The sequence below is a fragment of the Octodon degus genome, unplaced genomic scaffold, assembly GCF_000260255.1.
Source record: "Octodon degus isolate 3935 unplaced genomic scaffold, OctDeg1.0 scaffold00024, whole genome shotgun sequence".
NCBI lineage: Eukaryota > Metazoa > Chordata > Mammalia > Rodentia > Octodontidae > Octodon > Octodon degus.
In genome coordinates, this window is record NW_004524600.1 from 20,627,629 (window position 1) to 20,650,606 (window position 22,978).

Consider the following 22,978-nt stretch of genomic DNA (forward strand, 5'->3'; position numbering starts at 1 on the left):
TTAATATTCATTTATCTGCCATTGTTCTTAGTTCTATATTTTCATTATGATAATGGTTATGATTACTGTTATGATTACAGAAAAGTATTCCCTAAGGATCTCAAATAAAGTATTAGCTTTATTACCTTTCAAACAAAGCAAGAATTGTAAGACACTTTAGTAGTATTTATGGTGAGTTCACTTTCGTGCTTTTTTGTTATGTACTTTTTCTGCCTATTTACATCCGGGCCCCTTTCCTCTGTTGCCCCATAATCTGCTTGAATAGAAAATTTGGGACACCACTGACTTATAGGATATTACAGTACAGGTTCTCTTACGTCCTGAGTCCTTACTGATCTTGAAGGCCTAGGGCCTAAACGTTGACTATCCTTGTAGCCTTCTTTTTCTCTAAGTTTTTGGTCTGCAAGCTTAAGTTGTTCACCTTCCAGAAGAGAAGCTTAATGATATTATTACCCTATAACATAGGCAGTTGAGCTTGACATTACTATCTGTCTGAATATCAAATGCCTTAGACATAACATGGAACAGATATTTTCCAACAATCATTGATATGTTAAATTTAAATCCCTATAGAATGTGAAAAAGTAAATAAATAATAAAAAATAAACAATTACACATTTTTACACAGAAATTTAGAAATCTAACCATATACAATACTATAGCAGGAAATTTATATCTAACCATATACAACACCCTATTACATTGAGTTTTACATTACTATTATTATTTTACACAATGAATGTATATGCTCCTTGCATTATGATGGTTATACTCTAGTAAGCCCATCATAACTTGAAAATATCCTATATTAAAAGTGTCTACCAAGCTTCATACCTTACCTCAACATATCTTTACACATGGTAAGAAAACTGTCATTAGTCTACAGATGGGAAAATCAACTAATGCAAAGCCTATTTAAAGTAACATACAGAATATCTCATTGCACACAGAACTGAATGTTTTATGGACACAGGGATACAAAAATACAAATCACAACATTCAAAAACATTCTGGCAGCCCAGTGCACTGAAGGGTCCGTGACTTCCTTTTAAATTGCATGGAAGACTGAGAACTGCAACTGGGTATTGCCCTTCTTGGCCATTGTATACAACAACATATGCAAGCCCAGGGAGAAGATAAAAGCTCAAGGAACAGCTTTTACTAAATCACTTTTTTATCCTTGTAAAGTTGAAATACTTTAAACCTATATACCATCAGCTGGGGCCAGTACTTATATATTCTTAGACATTTTTCCTTAATACTGCAAGGCAATTGTGATTGAACAAATTGTTAGTCATATAAAACTTGTCCTACTTCACTTGGTATATCCAGCTCCCAGGGCATAGCTACCCAAGGGTCCTGTTTAAAACATGGGTCCCTACTGTTCATTTAGACCCCCTATCTCTAAATATCTTAATTTCTATTTTCAATTGCTTAGCACTTTGAGACTTTCAAAAGTGTTCCTTTGGTTTCCATTCACTTCCCACTTTACTTTGTGTGCTTTGATTTGTGCAGCTTAAAATTTGCAAATATTTCTAAAGGGGACTATCAAGAATTGGCCTCATATTCTTTCTCATTTTCTTTCTCTCCCTAGACCTAGCTCCCTTGCGAGACTTGATCTCAAAATTTGTTTCTATAGTCATGTGAATTTACTAAAAGTTTTCTTACTTATTTCCATGTTTGTTAAAATTTTCTGCCTGGATTTTCAGCCTGTTGTTGTATATAAAGAACCATCAAATATCCAGATGGAGAAAATAGCTTGAAGATTACCGCTTTGAAGTTCTCTCCCTATGATTTATTGATCCCTTGGATTCTGGTTGTCATGACAACATCCTAATATCTTCAAGTGGCTTTTGAAAATATTATCTTTGACTTTTCTCGTTTTCTGTGAGAGCTCATTTGCCCCACAGCATTAAATATCATCTGAAAGTAGAAATCCTTTTATGGCATTTTATTCTCTATTCTTTGACATTCCCAAAGGCTGTGATGTCAGTATGATTTCTATTAGGGTCCTGATAACTTGTAATTCTGTGAGAGACATTGTACAATATTGCCTGTTCTCTTCTGCAGGTGTAATGGGGAGGTGACATAAGACTATTGATATCTCTGCTGAAAGAAAAATAATAGCGTAAAACAAACTTTAGTGGAAATCTAGCTAATATTAAGGCTAACCAAGAATTTAAGAAACCTCAAAAAGGGCAGTTTTAAGTGACTAAGTGCTTTTCAGTTATTATTATATCCTTGATTTTTAAACCTCTTACTTAAGCAATGGTATCTTTCTCCTTTATTCCAAATCTGCAGAGGTGAAGAGTTTAGCTTTTGGTGAGTTGTTTTCATCTTCTCTCCCTTCCTGTGATAAGTTAGAGTAAAATAACAAATATTTCACCTTGGCAGTTTGTCACCTAAAATCTATCTGAAAACACAGTGGGGTTTTATAGAACTTGAGATACTTTTCTTTCAAATGTTGGCTTTTTACTTTGCCATTAGCAAAAATTCCTATAGGTGAAAACAAATATTTTTACTGTACATATAAAATGTATGTAACACAAAAGCTAAGTATATAAAAACTCTTAAATAATACCCTTAAGAACTGAGCAATTATTCAATTAGTATAAATTGTCACATTCTATTTTGTCAATTTTCTGTGTTTGTTGCTCATATAGTTTAACAACTATTGATATACTTTTCTTTTTCAAGCAAAAATATTTCATAGCTCCTATATGATATGAGAGTAGTTGAGGTAAAAGAAAAAAAAACAGGAAATCTTAATCTTGAGTTATAGGCAATGACAGATATTTTGGTAATTATAATTCTTGCTTCTTTTAATATTTAGAAGTAACAAATACTGTGGGAAATGATAAGGTAAAAGTGACTCACGAAACCTACTACAATTATACTAGTATAAAAAAGAAAACCACCTTTAATGATTTCTGTGTGCTTCGTTATTTTGCCATATGCACACTTTTTTGTCTGAATTTTATAATTTAGGTTTTATGGGGTATTTTATGGACTTATGTTAAAATTAAGAATTAGCTTACAAAAAATAAAATAGGGCTGGCCAAGTAGCTCAGCAGATTAAAGTACCTGCAAGCAGGCACAGGGGCCAGGGGTTCCATCCCCAGGCCTGCCCTGCCAGCCCCACCCCTAGGGCTCACTGAAGCAGCAATTGAGACTGGACGTGGTGGCGCTCACCTGTAATCCCAGCCTTTGGGAGGCTGTAAATAGGCGGATCACTATGAGTCTGATCTAGTAGTGAGACCCTGAACACCCTGTAGGCCCTTCCCTAAAAAAAGGGAACACAAAAAAAATAGCAAAAATGTTTAATATATTTATAACACCAAAGTCATGGGTCAGATTACCAGATATAGTTTGCAAAATTGGTCAAAAATAAAAAAGAAGACAGAAAAAATAAGCATTAATTGTTCCTTTCATAACTAATTTAAAGACAATATGATGCAATGTAACACCCAGTATTGAATTACTATCATTTTGTTTAGTGAAATTCTGTATTTAGACATTTTTAATGTCTAATTTTAAAATGTTTATTCTCTTTTAAAAACAAAATTAGAAGTTTATAGCTCTTTTTGGCTCTTTTAAATATTAGGATTATTTCTCAGAGGATATGAGTTTCAGGCCAGCCTGGACTACACAATGGAATTCAAGACCACTCTTAGCTGCATAGGGAGATCTCAAAAACAATAACAACAGAAAGGAATATTTCTCTGTTCTGTTGTGATATATTCAAACATGTATTCAACATTTATAGTAAATGAAATGGCCATATGTCTCTATATGACAAGGACAGTCAAGCTTATGTGCTTCTATCTTTTTCATGGTGTCATTACAAGCATTACCATCTTCCTTCCACTTTTACAAGCAGCTGGTTTGCCTGAAAAGTTATATCATTTCCTTCATTATTTGCAGACATTCAGGTATGTAAAAGAGGAATAAGTTTGCACATAGTGGTAAGTCTGACATAGATCTTGACTTCCAAAGACTGTTCCCTACCTTGTGTAAGAGGTTAGACTTAACAATAACAGATAATAAAGAGTGGTAAGATGCTGGAGAGACAGCTTTGCAGTCTAAGCTCCTGCCTGGTAAGCACAAGGACCCGGGTTCGATCCCTGGTACCACATGCTATGCCAGCCATGGAGCCACAGGAATGCCATGCTGGCCACTGAAGTTGGACATAGTAGCACATGTCTGTAATTCCAGTTCTGGGGAGGCTGAGGCAGAGGGATCACTTCAAGTGCTTTTGAACTGCATAATGAAACCTGTACTAGATAGATAGATAGATAGATAGATAGATAGATAGATAATAGGAATAATCAGGATAATGGCAATAATTATAGGGAGATATACACTGTAATGTGCTCAATGTTATGTGAACTTGATAAGTATGTTAGTATGGTGAATAAAATCCATATGGACCCTTTGAAGAGCAAGGAATCAAAACATGATCAAACAAACAGAAATAGGAAAAACAGTAAGATGCTATTTTATGGCTACTAATTTGTTGAAAACTAAGAAGTCAATCTGTAATAATAAATAAATTTTAAAATAAGATAAAAAAAAGAAATTAAGAACTCCAGTGAGATTTAATACTTGGTAGAATGGAATAGGCTGTACAGTAGAACAGCTCCAAAGACAAAATAATGGAAACAACAGAAATGATTTGTCCACAGTATCAGGAAGGTGCTGAGATGATGAGATTCAGGAGAATAAAACATCAAAGAGAGGCGACCCAAGGAGTGAGCATCTGACCTACACTCACTTGCCAGAGGGGCACTTGCCAATTTAGGGCACTGACGGGAGGTGGATTCTCCAGGAAAAGCCCAGGCAGTGAGCAGTGGAGGGAGAAGAAAGAAGGATTACATGTAGTCACATGGAAGTGGGGATAAGATGAAACGCCAGAGAGGATTTCACACAGATTTAGCATCACCTCAAAACATTTGCTGATGTCCGCAGTTGGGTAGGTCAGAAAGATAAAAAGACAAATTTTCTCAGAGCCCAGAACATTCAGTTCGGAATTTGCTGCAGTACAGCAATGTTAGACAAGACAGTGCCCTGAGGAGAGCTACAAGGCTCCTCCAGTAGACATGTGAAGGTGAAGAGACAGAATGGAAGCCTCAAAGGCACTGAAGATGTGGTCAAGTTTGCCTGCCAAGACATTTGCCTAATTCTGAAGTCGCGTATGGCAGGAAGCCAAATATCTAAATTGAAATTTTTGAAAGCAGAAGGAAGAGTTAAAACTCAAGATGAAGCTCACTAGACTAGGCCACAGCCAGAATTCTGCTAAAAGTCCTGAAGGGATAAGCTGGGTGGGAGACAGATTGGGACCAACACTGAATAAAAACTCACTGAGCTGTCACTGATCAGAGTCAGATAAGCAGTCCCCTCCACCTAGCCAGGAAAGTAAAACAGCAACTCTGGAGGACATACCAAGGTCTAGGGCCTGTACAAAATCTGATTTTATAAATATAAATATAATATAAAATATTGCTATGCATGCCATGAAATAGGGCCAGAGAACTGGAAAATCAAAAGAAGTGATATGTCAATAGAAAGCCACTCACTGTTAGAGAACATGAGAAAACCAGTCTATCCTGAACATGAACCATTACCCGTTTGGCTTGCATTTTGTTCCTGTTTTTGTTTTCTCTTCTTTGGACCTGTCTCTCAAATGAATCAAATAGCTGATAAGGTAAAGTTCTTTAGAAAATAAATCTAAACAACAAATACAGAAGAGATAACAGAGTTGTAGCAACATTTTTCAGTCTTGTAATAAAATAATTGACCTGCCTTATGAACATTAATGACTGTTAATATCATTAGATACAAGACTGATAGGAGAGTTTAATGTATGAATCAGGTTGAAGACATTTTATTTTATTTTATTTTTAGTTTATTTATTAGTGATTTGGTACAGGGTCTCACTACCCAGCTCAGACTCATAGTGATCCTCCTGTTTCAGCCTCCCCAGGGCTGAGATTACAGGTGTGCACACCACACTCAGTGTCTGTGGCTGGTTTGGCAAGGGGCTAGTGTGGCATGCAGTACCAGTGATCGCACCCAGGTCCTTGTGCTTGCCAGGCAGGCACTTAAACCACCGAACTATTTCCCCAGAACAGCATTTTATGTTTTAAAAATGAGCTCAGTGGATTATAGCACCTGCAAGTAGGCGCAGGGGCCGGGGGTTTAATCCCTAGGCCTGCTGTGCCAGCCCCTCTCCCGGGGACATGCTGAGATGGTGATTGAGACTGGGCGTGGTGGCACACACCTGTAATCCTAGTGCTTGTGAGGCTGAAAACAGGAGGATCACTATGAGTCCAATCTGTGTAGTGAGACCCTGTATACCTTGTACTAAAATACAGAAAATGAAGTAAAAGAAATGTAAAAGGCTTTAAACATACTGTTAATGTTTTCAAAAGAAAAAGGATTTTAATAAGGCAAATATTAACATTTGGCTAATCTGTGGTGGTAATTAAGCTTAATATTATTAGATCATTCTCTGTAATTTCTTATCTCTCCAGTATTAATAATTTATAAACTTTAAGTGGAACAATATTTTACACCTATAGAAGAAAAATTTGTGTTTTATATAAAGAGCCTTAATGTATTATTCTAGGCATGGGTGTGTTGACAGAAAGAGGTGGAAGAAATCAGGATTTACAAGGACCTATAGACACAGGCAGGGCTCCATTCTCCATCAGTATGAGTAAATTCTGAACTAACAGTATTAAAATTCAGATAATAGAAATACTTATTTAGCTTTGGAAAGAAATCAAAGGCAATAATTATCTCCTTCCTTTATCTATAACAACAATGCAAAAACAGATGACAAGCTACTAAAATGGTCTTGAATGTTTGCTGTTGCTCTTTACCATTAGTTTGGACAGCTGCCATATTATTGTTTCCATGGTGAGCTTTACATGTCTTTAAGACTGACCATCTGGAATTGTCTAGACCATTTTATCTCTGCTAAAAGTAGCTTCACCTCCAGCCCTACCGTCGACAGGCAGCTTCAGACAGGGACAGCTAATTTGACTGTGTACCAAGACTTTACCTGCTCCTGACACATCTATTTAGTGTCACTGATGTTGCCAGAGAAAGAAAAAGATAAAAAGAAAGAAATTCTGGAAGAAAGGGAGAACAAAATTCAGTTTATTTTCTATTGAAATTCCTGAGTAAGGGAAACAGCTAACGCCAATGAGTAAAATGAAGGTGAAATTTGAAATACTATGAATTAGTTTGATTTAAACATACAGTGAGCTTTAAAATATTTCTATCTCTTTTTGGAGCCTTTGTTTCTCCTTAGAAGGACAGGTATTATTAGTGATAGATTTAATATTTTGCTGTTTGGAAGTAGTTTATTTTGGCAGTATGGGATAGTAAACCCCAGGCTCTTCATACTGACCTATACCTGCAGTCCATTTTAGTTTTTATTTTGAGACAGAATCTCACTAAATAGCTAAATGGTCCAGGTTGGTCTCAGACTTTCAACCCTCCTGCCTCAGTCTCACAGAGTACTGGGACTATAGGCATGTGCCTCTCTGCCAGCTTGGGGCTACTTTCTTATGTACAGTTTCTTCTTTATAAAAGACAAAAACTCCCAAGTCTTAAAGGAATGATTATCTAATTGAAAAGCACGAGTTGTCCTTTCTGATGGCCCAGTGACCATTGCCAACACCATGCCACATGAAACTTCTTTGCAATAACTGCTCAAGTTCACTTAGACAATAAATCCTGACCTGGAAACTACAAAGGGGTGAGCTGATATAAATAAAATAATTCATTAAAACAAAATTTTATGAGAGATGATAATACTCTACAGAATATTGTAACACTGGAAATATGTAGAAAAAGCAATGTACAGCCATTAGCAGGTGATGGATAGTAACTTCATAAAGAGAAGAGAAAGAAGAGGGAGAAAGACCCGTGTGCTTCCAGAAGAAATCAAGGAGGAATCTTTCTAACTAAACCTCTGAGGTTTCTTTCAATCCACAGTTTCTGCCAGAAGATTCAAGCACAGATTTGCTGTTTATATTTGACAAGCCCCCATATGCTGCTTTTTCCCTCCAAGCTTGTGCTCTGGCTTGCTGAGCCTTTGATTAGTTGAATATGTGGTTTTAAAATTGCTAAAAATGTCCTGAAGTCAAGCTCCTTCTTTTGGTTTTTATACAGTTGATAAAAAGGCCATTTGGGCCTCAACTTCCAAGGCATGCCCTGTAACCTTTAACAAACTGTTCCTTTCAGAAAAGAAAAATCCGTACACAGGGTCACTTGTTTTTCACTTCAATGCAAAGTCAAAGTCAGAGAAGAAAGAAATAAGATCATGGAAGCGACCCGCTATTCTTTTCAACTACCTCCATCCATAGTTAATAGGTTAGCTTTGGGATTACATGGAGCTACTGCAGGAGGCTTGATTGTCAATATGGCAGGAACCCCTCGAGGAGGTACAGAACTGGCACTAGCCACAGGAAGAGTTCCAAAGGGCAGTGATGTCATGGAGGTCATGGAGCTTCCTGTCGCAGTGCCTGGGAGACATAAAAGGTAGCTGATGGCTGGGGAATGCCACGCCCTCAGCATGTGCTGTAGGTCAGCACTTCAAGTCTCTAGGCTGTCAAGACAGCCCCCTCCCTTATTTGTGTCATTGTCCACCCCCAGAAGACAGGTACAGATACACTGCTTGAAAAGTGAAAGACAAAATGTAAACACTGAGCCCCAGGCTGGAAAAAGTGAAGTGTTTAAAGGTACTGGGGAAGGCACTTTTCTTTCATCTGCACTGTCTTCCCCCTCCTGCCACTAATTGTGTTGTTTTATATTTGCCATTTAATATCATACTCCCTTGCTTGGGGTCACTTTCAGTCCAGAGCCATCCTCCCTGGCACTGCAGCCCCCATTCTGTGACCCTCTGGTTGCCAAAGTCCCTGGGCAAATGCTATGCAGAAATTGAACACTGCCTCTTCCTAATAATGTCTCTGTCCATCTGATGGTAACAGGTGACTCACCTGCAGTGTTTGGATAAAGGATGACAAAGAAGTTCCTTCTGCCTGCTTGCCTGTCAAATGCAGAGGCTCCACCACTCCATGGAAAGTGGCACTGACATTTGTGTTTTGAGCACAAGACAGAACTTGATCTTTTGGCCTTTGCCAGAAGTAGAAGGCATTGATGATCCCAGGGTAGAGGCAGGTGGTGAGAGACCAGATGGGCTGAGATCCCAGGGGCAAGAGAATCAAAAGACAAGGACCTGCCCAGGGAAGGCAGGGAGGCTGTGACACAGGGATCTGAACCTATAGATCATGTTCCATTTCTTATCCACCATTTTCAAGCTAGAAATTAAAAGATAAAATGAATAGAATCTGGAGACAATGATTGCAGAGCACTGCATCAAGCACAGAGCTCTTGGGAGGGACCGTGTCTCTTGTGCTAGTCACAGGCCCCTGAAGCCAGTGGACAAGGGCCTGTCTCCCTAAGCACCATGAGACCAGGCTGTGTACAGACCTCACCCCAAAGTAGCATTGTTTAGAAGATTCAGGAATATGCAGACGGGCCAAGCCAAGGCCACACAATTTCAGGATGCTTTCATCATTCATGAGATGTGAAGTTGTTTTAATAGTATTTTGTAGATTAAATGTTATGTCCTCTTAGCTTCACGTACATGGTGAGGCACTTATTTCCCACCTTCTCCTTGGTGATGCTCCTTCTTGTAATGATCTCTGTGGCATCAGATAGGCTTACTGAGTGTTAGTCTTATGTTGTTCTGGCAATTTTTATAGAAACCATTGTCTATTTTTCTGATTTTCTTAAGTAAATGGATCATTGCAATCATGATGAAGATGTCTCAGCTTCTTATTTCTAGTTAAAGATTTCAAAGGATTTTGAGTGAATCATATAATTTTTATGGTTTATTGAATGACTCAAACTTGATGGACATAGACATATTGATCAAATTTTCCTTCTCCTTGTATTCAACCATGCTATGGAAAAAAGATTCCTCTTTATAAATTCCAAGCAGATACCTTGCTTGTAGGTAGTGAAAAGCTACTCCGAGGTATGCTTGTGTGACATTTCAAACTTACATTTCTCTTTCCCAGCACCTGGCAGACCTCAGCTGAAAGACATGGCTTTGGAAGGTTCATGATCTGTCCCTGCAGCATCTTCTCCTCCTTCTGAGTTCCATTCCTCTGTCTGCTTTGATGGTAAAACAGAAATAGGAGAAAGGGGGACAAAAGGTCTCTGATGTAGTGGCACTATCTGCAGTCCTCTCTGGCTGATGCTGGAGCATTAGCAACTAGGAACTTGGGGTCAAGGGCCAAATTCTGTCCAGCAAAAATGATTTGTGAGTTATCTGGGAGTTCTATTAGAAACTGCAGAAATTTGTCAGTTTCCTAAAATGGGAAATTTCCTCCCAAATGAACCAAGCTCCTCTACATAACCACAGTATGCACTGATGGTTCCTGCTTAGCAGTTTGGTCCTGAACGTCTTCTCTGCAGTAGACAGCTTTCTCCTATAGTAGGAGAGCAAGGTGACTTTATCCTGGCCTGTCCTGAACCACTACTGGACCAACAGGAAAACCACTCCCCCTTGGCCTTACCTGCAGGTGCAAGCTCACTCCTGCCGCAGCCCCATCAGCCTCACCGTGTCTCCACAGGGCTCTTTTCTCCTTGTCAAAGCATCACGGAAGGAAAGTCCTGCTATGTGTTGTATGAGGAGACATTCAACTAGGGAACGAGACTCCTGCCTTCTTGGGGCAGCTTTTCTCAGCTCATAGGAACATCTCTTGATGCTTCCCCTCCTTCACCATTGGAAATATTCTGTTTTATCACAGAGCCAGGCATGGTGGTGCACACTGTAATTCCTACACTTGGGACCGGAGGCAGGAGGATTGCTGAGAGTTTGAGGCCAGCCTGGGCTACATAGTGAGTAGAAGGCCAGCACATCAAGACCCTGTCTCAAAAAGACCAAAATAAAAATACAAATAAAAATAAAAAATAAAGCCAAAAGAATCTTATGAATGCCAAGAGATGAGTGTGATTTAATAGTAAATGACAGCAATGCTTTTATGATGAAATAATATAAAAGAAAATCAGAAGTACAGTTAAAAGTTGTGGTGCCTTGAGGAAAGCCACAAACTCCCTTTAAGTGGGGTGGTGGGTAGCACTCCCTTGACATGGCTTTTAGAAAGAACCTGGCAGGCAAAAACAGCTAGGCAGTGCAGGGTCCCGGCAGGACACGGAGGAAGAGAGAACATGGAGAAAAGCTTAGGAGCCAGGCCCGGCCCTGCTCCAGAGCAAGCCTCAACTCAGCTGCATCATCACCATACCTGTGCTTGTATAACCACGCACTCACTGGGTGTCTTTTTCTTTTCCCTCTTCAGGAAGAGGCAGCCAGAATTCTCGCCCACCAGCCAGTGTCCGTCGGCACATGTGCAGCTTTGAAAACCCCCACACTGCAGTGAATGTGTAAGAGAAGCTGCATGGGAAAATATAGTGTTTTGCCCCTTGCTTTCTCTCTCCTGGGTTTTTCTAACATGGAAACAGATGTGGTGCATGCCGTCAAGAATGAGGAAATCATGTACGTGCCATCGTTTGCACGGCTGCCTTAATTTGATTGTCCATCGTTCTTAAAAGGATACTGTCAAGTCGGTAGCTCGGCCTTTCTGCTTATTTTATGTTCCAGCGCAACCCTTCTTCTGATTCTGGAGGTTCACTTCTGTTTGTGACTCCCACTCACAGCCTACAAAGTGGATTCTCCCCCTTCAAAAAATTTGTCAGCTTCTTCCTGGCAAACAGCTTTTTCTTTTCTTTTTCTTTTTCTTTTCGCCTTTTTGCTGTTGCACAAATGTTTGACATGATCCTGTCTGCATTAAAGTAAGAAGCATCGCTTAAGTCGGTGGAAGCATTCCATCGTGGCAGTTTCAGGGGGTGGATGCCAACAGCAGCCCTGCCGTGGATCTCCCTAACCCTGGGGAGCACAAAACAAATGTTTTGTGAATCCCACAAAAAGTGAGGCTTTAAAAAAAAAAAAAAAAGGAAATGTAGTTGTGTTCCTAACTTTCTGGTTTTTATCAGATTTCCCTGTCTGATAAAAACAGTGCATGTTTGGTCCAATTTTTGACCTCTAGATCTTGACAGTGTCTCTTTAAGTTAACAACACCAAAAAAAGAGCATAAACCATGTTCAACCCATTGTGCACGGAGTCTGTGGTCATCTTCAGCTGTTCCTTTACAGCCCTTCAAACTCCTGGGAGAGTCAAAGGTACACATTCCTGCAGCAGGAGGGAGCCCACTGATGACGGGTCTGAGGCTTGAATAGCTCTTCCAATGAGCACAGCCAATTTGTTCCAATGTTTGCTACTGAACTGGCCCAGGGGCTGGTAAATGGGGCTGAAGTGTCTCTTCCTTTCACTCAGTGGAGTGCACTGGAGAGCCTGTAGTCTGCTTTTCTTCTATTCCCTTTAAGGGCCTAGATAGAGTATGTTTTCCACTGAAGCATCCTGATTCTCAGCAGGACAGACACGGTAGTTGTGTCAGTGTGCTTCAGGAGGTGGCAGAAGGCTCCTCATAACAAGGGCGGAGCCATTCTTCTATGGCTGGATGCATCTCTGGAATGCTCCCAGGTCCAAAGGCTTGAGTATTTCTTGCACCTTGGGGTGAGTCCGGCCAAGGACATGGCAAGGAGTTTCTAATTGTGACAGCTGCTGGCTGGCTGTCACGAGGGATTGATGGGAATGGGTAGACGTGCTAGTTCTGTCCTGACAGCAGGGCCAGAGAGACAGGAGAATCAACTGACATTTCTTGACTCCAAGGTGAGTGTCAGAATGCAAACATGAGAGCCAGATGAGGTACGTCCGTGGTGGGTGGCAGAAAGAACTCAAGTCTCAGCAAAGGTGACAGGCTGATCAGTAAGAGCTTTCCAATCAGGGTCTATTTAAGCTTTCCTTCTCAATGCTATAAAGGATCAGAAATAGATCAGTGGCTTTTTAAGGCTGTGCAGTGTAGCCTAAAAGTGGATATTTTTAGGTTTGTTTCTGCAAAATTAGAAGAAACAAAGAGGTATGTTCTTCCTGGTGACCTTCAGTTCCTACTATTTTTGTGAACAGCAAGGCAAAGGGACTAGTGCTGGAAATAAACGGGATCATTACTGGCTTCGGGGGTCTGCCTTGGCCCTGAGGAATAATCCCAGTGGAGCCACGTGACTGGCCTATATCCTTGGTGTGTCTTGAGGCCTTCACATGCAGCTAAATGTATCAAGTGACTTGCAATTAAGTTGACAAGGGCGGCAGCAGAGAACATAGAGCAAATGATGGCATTTGGCCTGAGCGCCTTCTGAGGCCGAGGAATCAAGGCGCATTTGCACTTCCTTACGGACATAACCACGTCTGCACACCTCTGTTCGGGTGAGGCTCTGTCACCACCCTGATGTCTTGATAAACTTTGGCGCAGGAGTTTCTTTTGTCAGTAAATCATGATTAAGTTGAACCAAAGACAATTCGTAACTTACTTGGAGAAAGTTTAGTAAACAGCAGATTTCTACAATTTATTTTGAAACTGGCTTGGGAATTTCCACAGAAGAGTAGACACTGTAGCCCAAACAATCAAGGGGAGACTTACGTACTGTGCTAATCCAGATGCGACATGTAACCTGTGGATTAATTAGCTTACTTAAGAACGCACTGGGTTTAATGAAGGCAGTGGGGTTTTGTGCTTTCCTTTGCTGTGGACATGTGATAGCTTGAGGACATGTGATAGGATTGATCTATATTTAAATGTTTTATATTGTAAATTTCAGACAGCCATTGATTCTCTAAATAGCTTATGATGATGTTAGAATTACAGGAGAAAAAGATAAAGTTCCTAATACTAAATAGTATAACCCCTGTGTAGGGGCTGGATGTAGTGACGCATGCCTGTAATACCACTGCTCAGTGGGCAGAGGCAGGATTGCTGCAATTCTAAGGGGAGCCTGCTTTTCTTTTGCTCCTTTTAAAGGCCTAGATAGAGTATGGTTTCCACTGAAGCATCCTGATTCTCAGCAGGACAGACATGGTGGTCATGTTGGTGTGCTTTGGGAGATGGTAGAAGGCTTCTCATAACAAGGCTAGAGCCTGTTACGAGTTACACAGTGAGTTCAAAGTTAGCCTGGACTACATAGCAAGACCCTGTCTCAACTGCCCCTTCCCCTAAAAATACATAATAGGAACAGAAGCCACCAAGTTCTCAAATAATAAAGGTTTCTTTAAACACACACACACACACACACACACACACACACACATTTAGAGATTCTCTACCTCCCAACAAATGACAAGCTAAAGTGCAACAAATTTTAATTATGACCAAATAGATGCATAGATTGGAGAACACATGCTGCATAAGCAGATTTTTCTCTAATGCATGCAAGAATTAGGAATGGAGCCAGTGGAAGTCCCTTGTATAGCAGACCACTTTGGGGTTGCCAGAAAAAAACAGAAGCCTGACTCAAATAGCTCCTGTGCCTGAGGATCTCCATGAACTGCCCCGCAGGCTGTGTGCAGTTGCCAGGTGCTGGGGCATGTGGGGAGTGCAGGGAGGCTCAGGCCACAGTGGTCCTTTGGGCCTGTCTCAGCCAGGTGAGCCACACCAGGTACAACATGGGAAGCAAAGAGCACTGACCCAAAGCTGGTCGCTTATGGGTTCTGTTTTTGGTGAGCTGTTCTCTCCATAATGGAATTCAATGGCAATTTCTACTTCCATTTGCATGTGATTTCCAAGAAAATAAATGTTTCACTCCAAGGAATGAGTCTCCCTTCCTCATGGAAGGGTCTCACAAGCCTGTGAGCTTTCTGCAGACTCCCAACTCTTATCTCTGCTGCGCAGCTCTGATGCCCAGTCTCTGAGACATGTACTCATGGAGCGTGAGGACACAGGTGTTGTGTAACCCTTCCCTTTCATCGGCTTCGGCGCTTCCCTCTGAGCTCAGGCACCCACCCACTGCAATTCCCATTTTAGAACTCTCTGGAGCAGAGAGCAGTGTACTCTGCAGATGTATCTAGTGCTTACTGGAACACATAAAACAGACAGTATCACTCCGAACGCCAGATACACTAATCTGTTTACACCACCCACTCTCAGCTCATCTCTAAAATGCTGTAAACATTGGATTTTGTGTTTTGGGGATTGTGATACTTATCTAATGAAAGCAAAACCAAAGCAAGATCCCGAACCTATTTGTAGCTGGAGCTGCTATCCCGGCCTGTCGAATTCTGCATGTGTTAAATATACATCATCCCTCCTCTAGGCCTGCCAGCAGCTTCCTCCAGTACTGTGATACCAATAAATACATTTAGCCCCCTGAGATATTTGGCCTGAATGTGCTACATTTGATCTTCAAACAGGAGATTATTTTAGGCTTGTCTTTTGAAGTTAAAAGGAGAAGGATAAGGTACTTTGTGACAATTATGTGATATGTTCTAAACCCCATTTCTTTTCTTAACATTAAGAAATACAGTAAAGTTAAATAATAGAACAAAGAAGTGCTGAAGCAGAAGATATTAAAGTTATCTGGAATTAAGCAGAAGTCTTATACCATAGTAATAATGAATTTTTATAGTATATACTCTATCGTGATGCCCATCACATATACATTTACACATATAGACATACATTGCATTTTATGTTTTTTCTCTTCTCAGCATCACAGCAATGAGTTCTCAGTGTTTTCAAATAGGCTACTCTAATTTCATGTCAAGACAGTTATGAAGCCTTTACTGGAACTAATGATAGTACTTAACTTTATTAATGATCATTAAAGTACCGAACACAACAAAAGGTAGTCAGGATTTATTTATATTTGCATCTCACAGTACACTTCATCAAAATAGCATTCATGGGCATTTAAAAACAAACTAAGCATGGCAGAACATTCCTATAATTCCATCACTCTGGGAGTGTGAGGCAGGAGGATTGGCCCTTTGAGCCCAGCCTGACCAAGGTAGCGAGACCCAGTCTCAGTCTAAAATATAAGAAAGGAGTTGGGCTATGGCTCACTGTGGAGGCCCTGGGATCAATCCCAGTAGCATGTGGACTAACACAAAGAAGTGGTACAATAGCTATAAATAAATAACCTCGATTCAGTCTAACAGCAATGCTGAAGGCAAGCATCAAATCATGGCCCATTCAGATTATCTATGGCCCACAAGCGAGAAGTGACTCATCCGAAATAGCGAAGTTTATACTTTGTGTGACACTTTTTCTCTACCGGTTCTGATTTTCTAGAAATAATTTCTTTTGACCTTAAAAAAAAAAAAAGTCTATTTTTTGTAATCTGATAAATACCCCGAGGCATGAGATCTTTTTTCTAATTAAACTGAAGTTGATCAAATCTAGAGCAAGACCCTGAGGGGTAGGAAAGCTGCTGATTTGGACAGCAATAGTGAAAATCCTTCATTACAAAACGTGAAGTTTGGGTTTGATGAAAACAGAGTACATGGTGATTACCTCTTCCTGCAAGATCACTACTGATGCTGTTTCTGTGTTGGCATATGCATGTAGTAATGGTATTATTAATACTGTTACTGTATGCGAGTATGCAGAGTAGAGCCACAATGGACTCCTGACTATGTGACTGAGGGAAACAAGGGTGTCACCTGGTGGCCTTCCAGGAGCCCAGAGAAACATCTTCCTGGTAGAAGAGGGTACTGGACAGTGTGTTATCAGGGCTCCCTAGCCTGACCCTGATCGGCGCTTCTGAGGTAGGTGTGAACCCCCCCTTGGGGGTCTTGGTTTTCTAAATACACACAATTAAGTGAAGACATATGACAGCATTTTAATTTAATGATTTTATTAATGGCTATTACCAAGTAGGCACTTGAAAAAGAACAAGACCTTTCTGCTGCAATTGAAATGGATGTAAATCAGTGGGTGGGAAGCCGTATGTGGGGGAGGTGAGAGTCAGTGGGCTTCATGGGCTTTGAAAGAGCTGCATGGGATGCATAGAGAAATGGTGTACACAGCGGAAGGCACAGACAACTGAGGAAGGTGGAACTGGGAGGGGAGCTTACCTGGAGTTGTAAACCTGGAAGAGGAAGATTCTGATTTTGCTTTTGGCTGGAGGGGTGATTTCATTCTTGCTAGGGACACTACTGTCCTGTTCTTTACTTGGTTCAACTCAGAAGAGGCTATACCAATAAGACAGTGTGGCAGTTATAAAATTTGAAAAGTTAGAATTCGTAGGCATTTGTACATTGCCAAATAGCATATGAAATATGTATTTGAGAAAAAGTTGTTTTTGATGTAATAGTTTAGAGTGAGACTTTTTCTTAGATAATTAAAAACACAGGCTGAATTATCATATAAGTAGAAGAACAACGTTCTCCCCTATAAATAATAAGGTCAAATTTTTAGCTGTTGTATCAATTGTACCTCCCTATGTCCAGATTTTTCCAGACTATGTATCAGATTTTCTACACTAATGTGTACTTATTTGGCTCATTTCACTTTTAAATATTACAAAATATGAAATGTCAAAGTATTAATCTCATCATTAATGTGGCAGTCATATCATTTTGAAGCATTTAGTCCTGTTTCTTCAAAATGATTAAATAAATCATTATGCCATTAATCATTTTCTGCTTTTTCCCAACAAAAGAATATGAAATGGAATAGTCTATTTCACACCTCCATATAAAGAAAAAATGTTCATTTTTCTATTCCTTTAAATGTCACAAATGCATTCTTATTGTGCTACTTTCTCTGTTGGTTTAATAGGTATGAAGGGGGAAAAAGCAAAGTCCTAAAAAACCCAGGAAAGATGATTTCCTTTAAGTATTAGCACTGTTCTTATTATTAGAATGTGGTGGCAAAGTACTACCATCTGCTAAAAGTTATACAAGAAGTAAGTGAAGTAAAAAAGACCAGAATTATTAAAATACACAGATTTGAATTTGTGATGAGGGTGCACAGGGGATTTCATTTTCTTCCTCAGAGAGACATTGTATTGGGTGGGTTTTATGAGGGTTTCATGAAGCTGAAACTTGGTAAGACAAGAAGACTCCTGGGACCCTAAAACTGTTCCTTACTAAGGCTGAGGGAGTAATGATCCGGGGTTGCTGCTCTCTCGGGATCTTCATTTTGTCTCATTTGTATCAAATGAAAAGATATTTTTTTAAAAACGAAAACATCTGTGGGAGGGCTAAAGCCCAACTTGAGCATTAGCATTTTGTTCGCTGTCCCATTCTGTTTTCAAACAGGCCTAGCTGAGTATTCCCAACTACTTTGTGAAAATCTCATCCGAGGCACTGCGAGCCGCGGTCCTCATGTGAACGGTGATCCACCGAATGGGTCGTGATGTTTATAAACAAAGACAGTGGAAAGCGATGAAACGCCTTAGTCAGTCACGGGTGTAAGCTTTCCCATCCTCTGCTCTGTCATGGCACAAATGCCCTGTGTGCAGTCAGGAACACTTTATGCGTCAGAATGGGCAACTGAGAGGGTCTATTTCACAATTCCAAGGAACAATGACAGTAGCTTTACGTGTGGGTTTTAATTTTCTCACAGGCTAAAGTCATTATGCTCTGTTGTCAATAAGTAACTAAGAGTTTTTACTTTCTTCCACCAGTTCGGGAATCACCACAGGACTGCATATGGATAAACACTGTTTCCTTAGAGTGCATGTGTGGAGTGACTTGGAGGGCAATTCTGAAATCTTCCAAAATAGCTGTTTCTGCAACACAGACTTTTCTCCCTAACAGCTTCTCTCGGAGTCAGTGTTTCCTTTCTTGGCGTGGGGCACACGCCCTGGCTGCAGCTTCACGGGCAGCCTCCTTCATAACTGCAGTTTGGTGGTTGGATTGTAGGAAGGCGGCCTGGGGAGTGAAGGAGGGGCTGAGGGCAGGAGGTGGGGGGACATAGCACTGAGTGGGGCGTGTGGGACTGATGCCTGTGTCCAATCCCTTGTGCATGTTCTCTCTGCAAATAAACCCATCTCTATTTTATTCATAGTTCTAATGGCAAGTCTGTGTCATGGTCTGAACCAGGTGGAAGACAGGTGCCCAAGGGACAGCACACGTGGCACCGCCTCTCTGTGCACGTGAAGACCAATGAGACGGCCTGCAACCAAACGGCCGTCATCAAGCCCCTCACTAAAAGTTACCAGGGCTCCGGCAAGAGCCTGACCTTTTCAGATACCAGCACCAAGACCCTGTACAACGTGGAGGAGGAGGAAGACTCGCAGCCTGCTCGCTTCAGCCCTCCGGGCAGCCCTTGCTCGGTGGCACCCCGCCAAGCGCCCTCCGCGTCCCGCCTGAGCGCGGAGGAGACGCCCCTCTTTCTGGCAGACCCCGGAGTCCCTAAGGGCTTGCCCCCTCCTCTACAGCAGTCTCCCCAGCAGCCACCGCCCCAGCCGCAGTCGCTGATGGACCAGCTCCAGGGAGTGGTAGGCAACTTCAGCGCGGGGATCCCAGACTTGCACGCGGGGCTGGGCGCGCCTGGGGCGCAGGGAAACGGGCTGCGTCCCCTGTTCCCGCCCCCTCCTGTGCCACAGCACCTGCAGATGCTGCCGCTGCAGCTGAGCCCCTTCGGGGAGGACCCCGGCTCCCCGCTCGGCGAGGACGACGATGACAGCGACAGGTTCAAGCTGCTGCAGGAGTACGTGTACGAGCACGAGCGTGAAGGCAACACGGAGGAGGACGAGCTGGAGGAGGAGGAAGAGGAGGACCCGCAGGCGGCCCGCAAGCTGACCCCCGAGGCCTCCCCGGCCCTCACGCCCCCATCGCCTTTCCGAGACTCGGTGGCCTCTGGCAGCTCGGTGCCCAGCTCGCCCGTGTCGGAGTCCGTGCTCTGCACCCCGCCCAACGTGACCTACGCCTCTGTCATCCTGAGGGACTACAAGCAGAGCTCGTCCACCTTGTAGTGAAGTTTCCCCGGAGAAGCGAGAGAGCCAGAGAGCTGGATTCCCTCCAGGGTCGTGCAGAAAGTCAGGAGGGGCGGAGAGGAGGGCAAGGGGAGACAGCTGCTGCCTTTGGGAAGAGGAGGGGGAGACAGCACACAGAGACCCAGGCCAGGATGTTGGTTCTTGAATTACTCAGAAGCCACCTTGAGGAGGGAAGAGTTCTGACAAAGCACAATTCCATATGGTATTTACTTTTAGCGCAAATAAAAATAAATAAAATCAACAAAATATAATCCTTTGGCACAATCGTGCATCCGTATATACACTCGCACACTTGGCCATGCTTGGAAAGGGACAGCGCCTGTCAACGTGCCAGCTGAGTGACCCACCAGCTTGTGTCAGGGCATCCAGGGTGAACAGGGGAGCCAGACTGAGGAGGTGGGGACAGGGAGGGGACCCTGGGACTAGGTGGCCGGGCAGCAGCACATCCTGAGATGTGCTCCTTGTTGGGCTCACAGACTACTAGTGTTCAGGAGACTCGGAGGTGACCCTGCTGGGGCCTCTCAGCTCCTCTGCTGCGAGGCGGTGTCAGTCTTGCCATGGAACTTGGAGAAAGGTGCCAGGCACCCAAGGCTCTCTCTCTCTTTAGAAAAAGAAGATTAAGAACAAAAATCTCACCAGGAGCTTCATTGGGAATCCTATGGGGGAAAAAAGAGAAGATGGGACCAGCATGGGTCCTGGAGGAAAACCAGTCTGCACAACCCCCTTCTCATATTTGATGCTTCTTATTGGTAATGTTTGAAAAAGACAAGGAGAGCCGATGCTTAGAAAGTAGCTGGGACATATGCCGATTATTTGTGCTTGGGCCAAGTGGACTCACCTTTACCCTTCAATTAAAACAAACCATGTGGCAGAAGTGTTACCTTCCCATTACTGTAGCAAATAGCATTAGCCAGTTGGACTTTTAAGATTAAGTATACGTACATACGCTGTGGTGCCATTGTTTCTCCTACGTACTACAGAAACAAATCTATCTCTAAACCTAAGGGTGTACTCATAGCAACTATTACCGGCTTAACGACAAGTAGTTCTTTCCTACTGTCATCAGAGTCCCTGTAACTAGTGAGTGAATGTGTTCCTGAGTCCTTGTGTACTTGTAACGCTAAAACTTGTGCAACATAATGTCAACCTACTGCAACTACAGGATCGTCTTTTTGGATAGAGTACAGATATTTTTTATGTTCCAGTAATGTTTTATATATCATTGTCCCCATATCTGAAGAAGTTCTTCGAAGGTTTCAGTGCTATGATCCAGTGTTTTTCATATGAAGTCCAGATGATAATTCTTCTAAGATGGAATTATTTTTCAGATATTTTATGATGTGGGAATGTTATTAATGAAGTAGTTTGAAAATTTATTATATAAAAGATCACAAAAACTGTGGATGACTATAAAAGATACATTTTATAAACTTGCACACATCATTATTAAAAACATAAGACTGAAAAGACATTATTTAGATTACTTCAGGTTATTTTAGTTTTTTAAAAAGACTTCCCATAGCTAATTGAACTTTATCTTTCTCTAGCATAAAACATCCAACTCTAGTTATGATTTCTAAACAATTGTTCGTTAATTACATTTTCGCTTTCTTTTAATTTTTATTTTCCTATTGTCTTATTCTTATATTTTTGCTCATACCTTTTCTTTATGATTCCCTCACTTGCTGCTGTGTAATATTCATGTACATATAATGCAATTATTCTATTTTTGTGCTTCTTTATTATCTTCAATAAAAGAAATTTTCTTGGTATTTCTGGTATTTATTTCTTCCATTATTTGCAGGATGTATCCTGGCCCTTTAAATGTCTTTGTTTCTGCCTTATGCTTAGTTATATTTTTAAATACTTTCTTCATATTGATGCTGCCAATGATGCTGTTGATTTCTTAGCCAAAAATCATATTACAGAATTTAAATATAGACAGCATTATTTACTCAGAATTTAAAGAACTCCTACTTTGGAGCCTTGTTTCTTATGTTTTATCATGTTCTATTGAATTCAGTCAGTTCTATCAAGAATACACAGTCTTTCCTTTACAAAAATCATTTCAAAATACCTTTACTGAAGAGACCTCATAACTAAAATATGAGTTTCCATTCCATGTTTCCACTGTAATGCAGCAGGATGACAAAAAATGGATGATTCCAGCCCTTAATAGACGAATTTCTATGAGTAGGCTTTCTAGCAGGATGATAGGTGTTATACTCTACTAGTGAAACCTGGCCTTTTAATTTTAAAGCCACTAATATATATCTTTAATATTTGAGTACTTGTGCATTGAGAGTTTTTAAAAGTCAAATTAGATAAAGAAAATGATTTCTATTGAACTAATGTAAGATATTAGTTTGTCCTGAGGTTTTGGTCTGAGACATTTGGTGAACACAGTTAATACTAATTACAGCGTTACTCTGAATGCCTACCAATATCCTGGTCATGAGTTTTCCTACATAATTAGAGTATGAGCTCTTATATCATAATTAATTAAAAGCTGGAGATGTACACATATGTACTCTGTACCAAAATGGCAGAAACTCTCCATCTTAATGTACGTGATTATATAAGTTGTTTTGCTTCTTGTAAAAGTGATTTTCTTTGGCTTGTTACTGCCTTTTGTCAAATAATCTTGATAATGCTGTATAATAAATATTTTCTATTTATTAAATGTGTACGTCCCTCTCTAAACTTTGTCTTACTGTAATAGAAATGGACCAATCTAAGAAATAATTCCTATGGTTTAATTTGGCTGAGGACACTCCTTCTAGGTAAAAGTTGGAGAGTGCCACGAAAAATCTACAGAACAGGTAGGTGACAAAGGAGAGAAAAGTTTATGAAAGTAAGATTAAAATGTTCAATGCCCATGGCAGATATTTTCATTCATGTTTTTGGTGGCTTGATAACCTCTGGATCTACAGGGGAGCTCAGGGGACAAAAGGGCCCCAGGCTCCACCTTTGATGCCTTCATGCCCTACCAAGTTCCTGTCTGCATTTCCCACTTTGGAAGGAATTAGTTTCCCACTCTGTTGATGTTCTTCTGTTCACATGA

General features: G+C 41.0%; 1 protein-coding gene across 1 annotated transcript in view; it reads left to right on the forward strand.

Moving 5' to 3' along the window:
• The window catches only part of Grm1 (glutamate metabotropic receptor 1), a 463,945-nt gene extending 444,052 nt beyond the window's left edge, over window positions 1–19,893 (forward strand). Inside the window, exons 15-16 of the mRNA XM_004628592.1 lie at window positions 18,984–19,144; window positions 19,268–19,893. Coding sequence (XP_004628649.1) covers window positions 18,984–19,144; window positions 19,268–19,893 — 787 coding nt within the window. The remainder of the gene's footprint in view (window positions 1–18,983; window positions 19,145–19,267) is intronic.
• The last annotated feature ends 3,085 nt before the right edge of the window (window positions 19,894–22,978 follow it).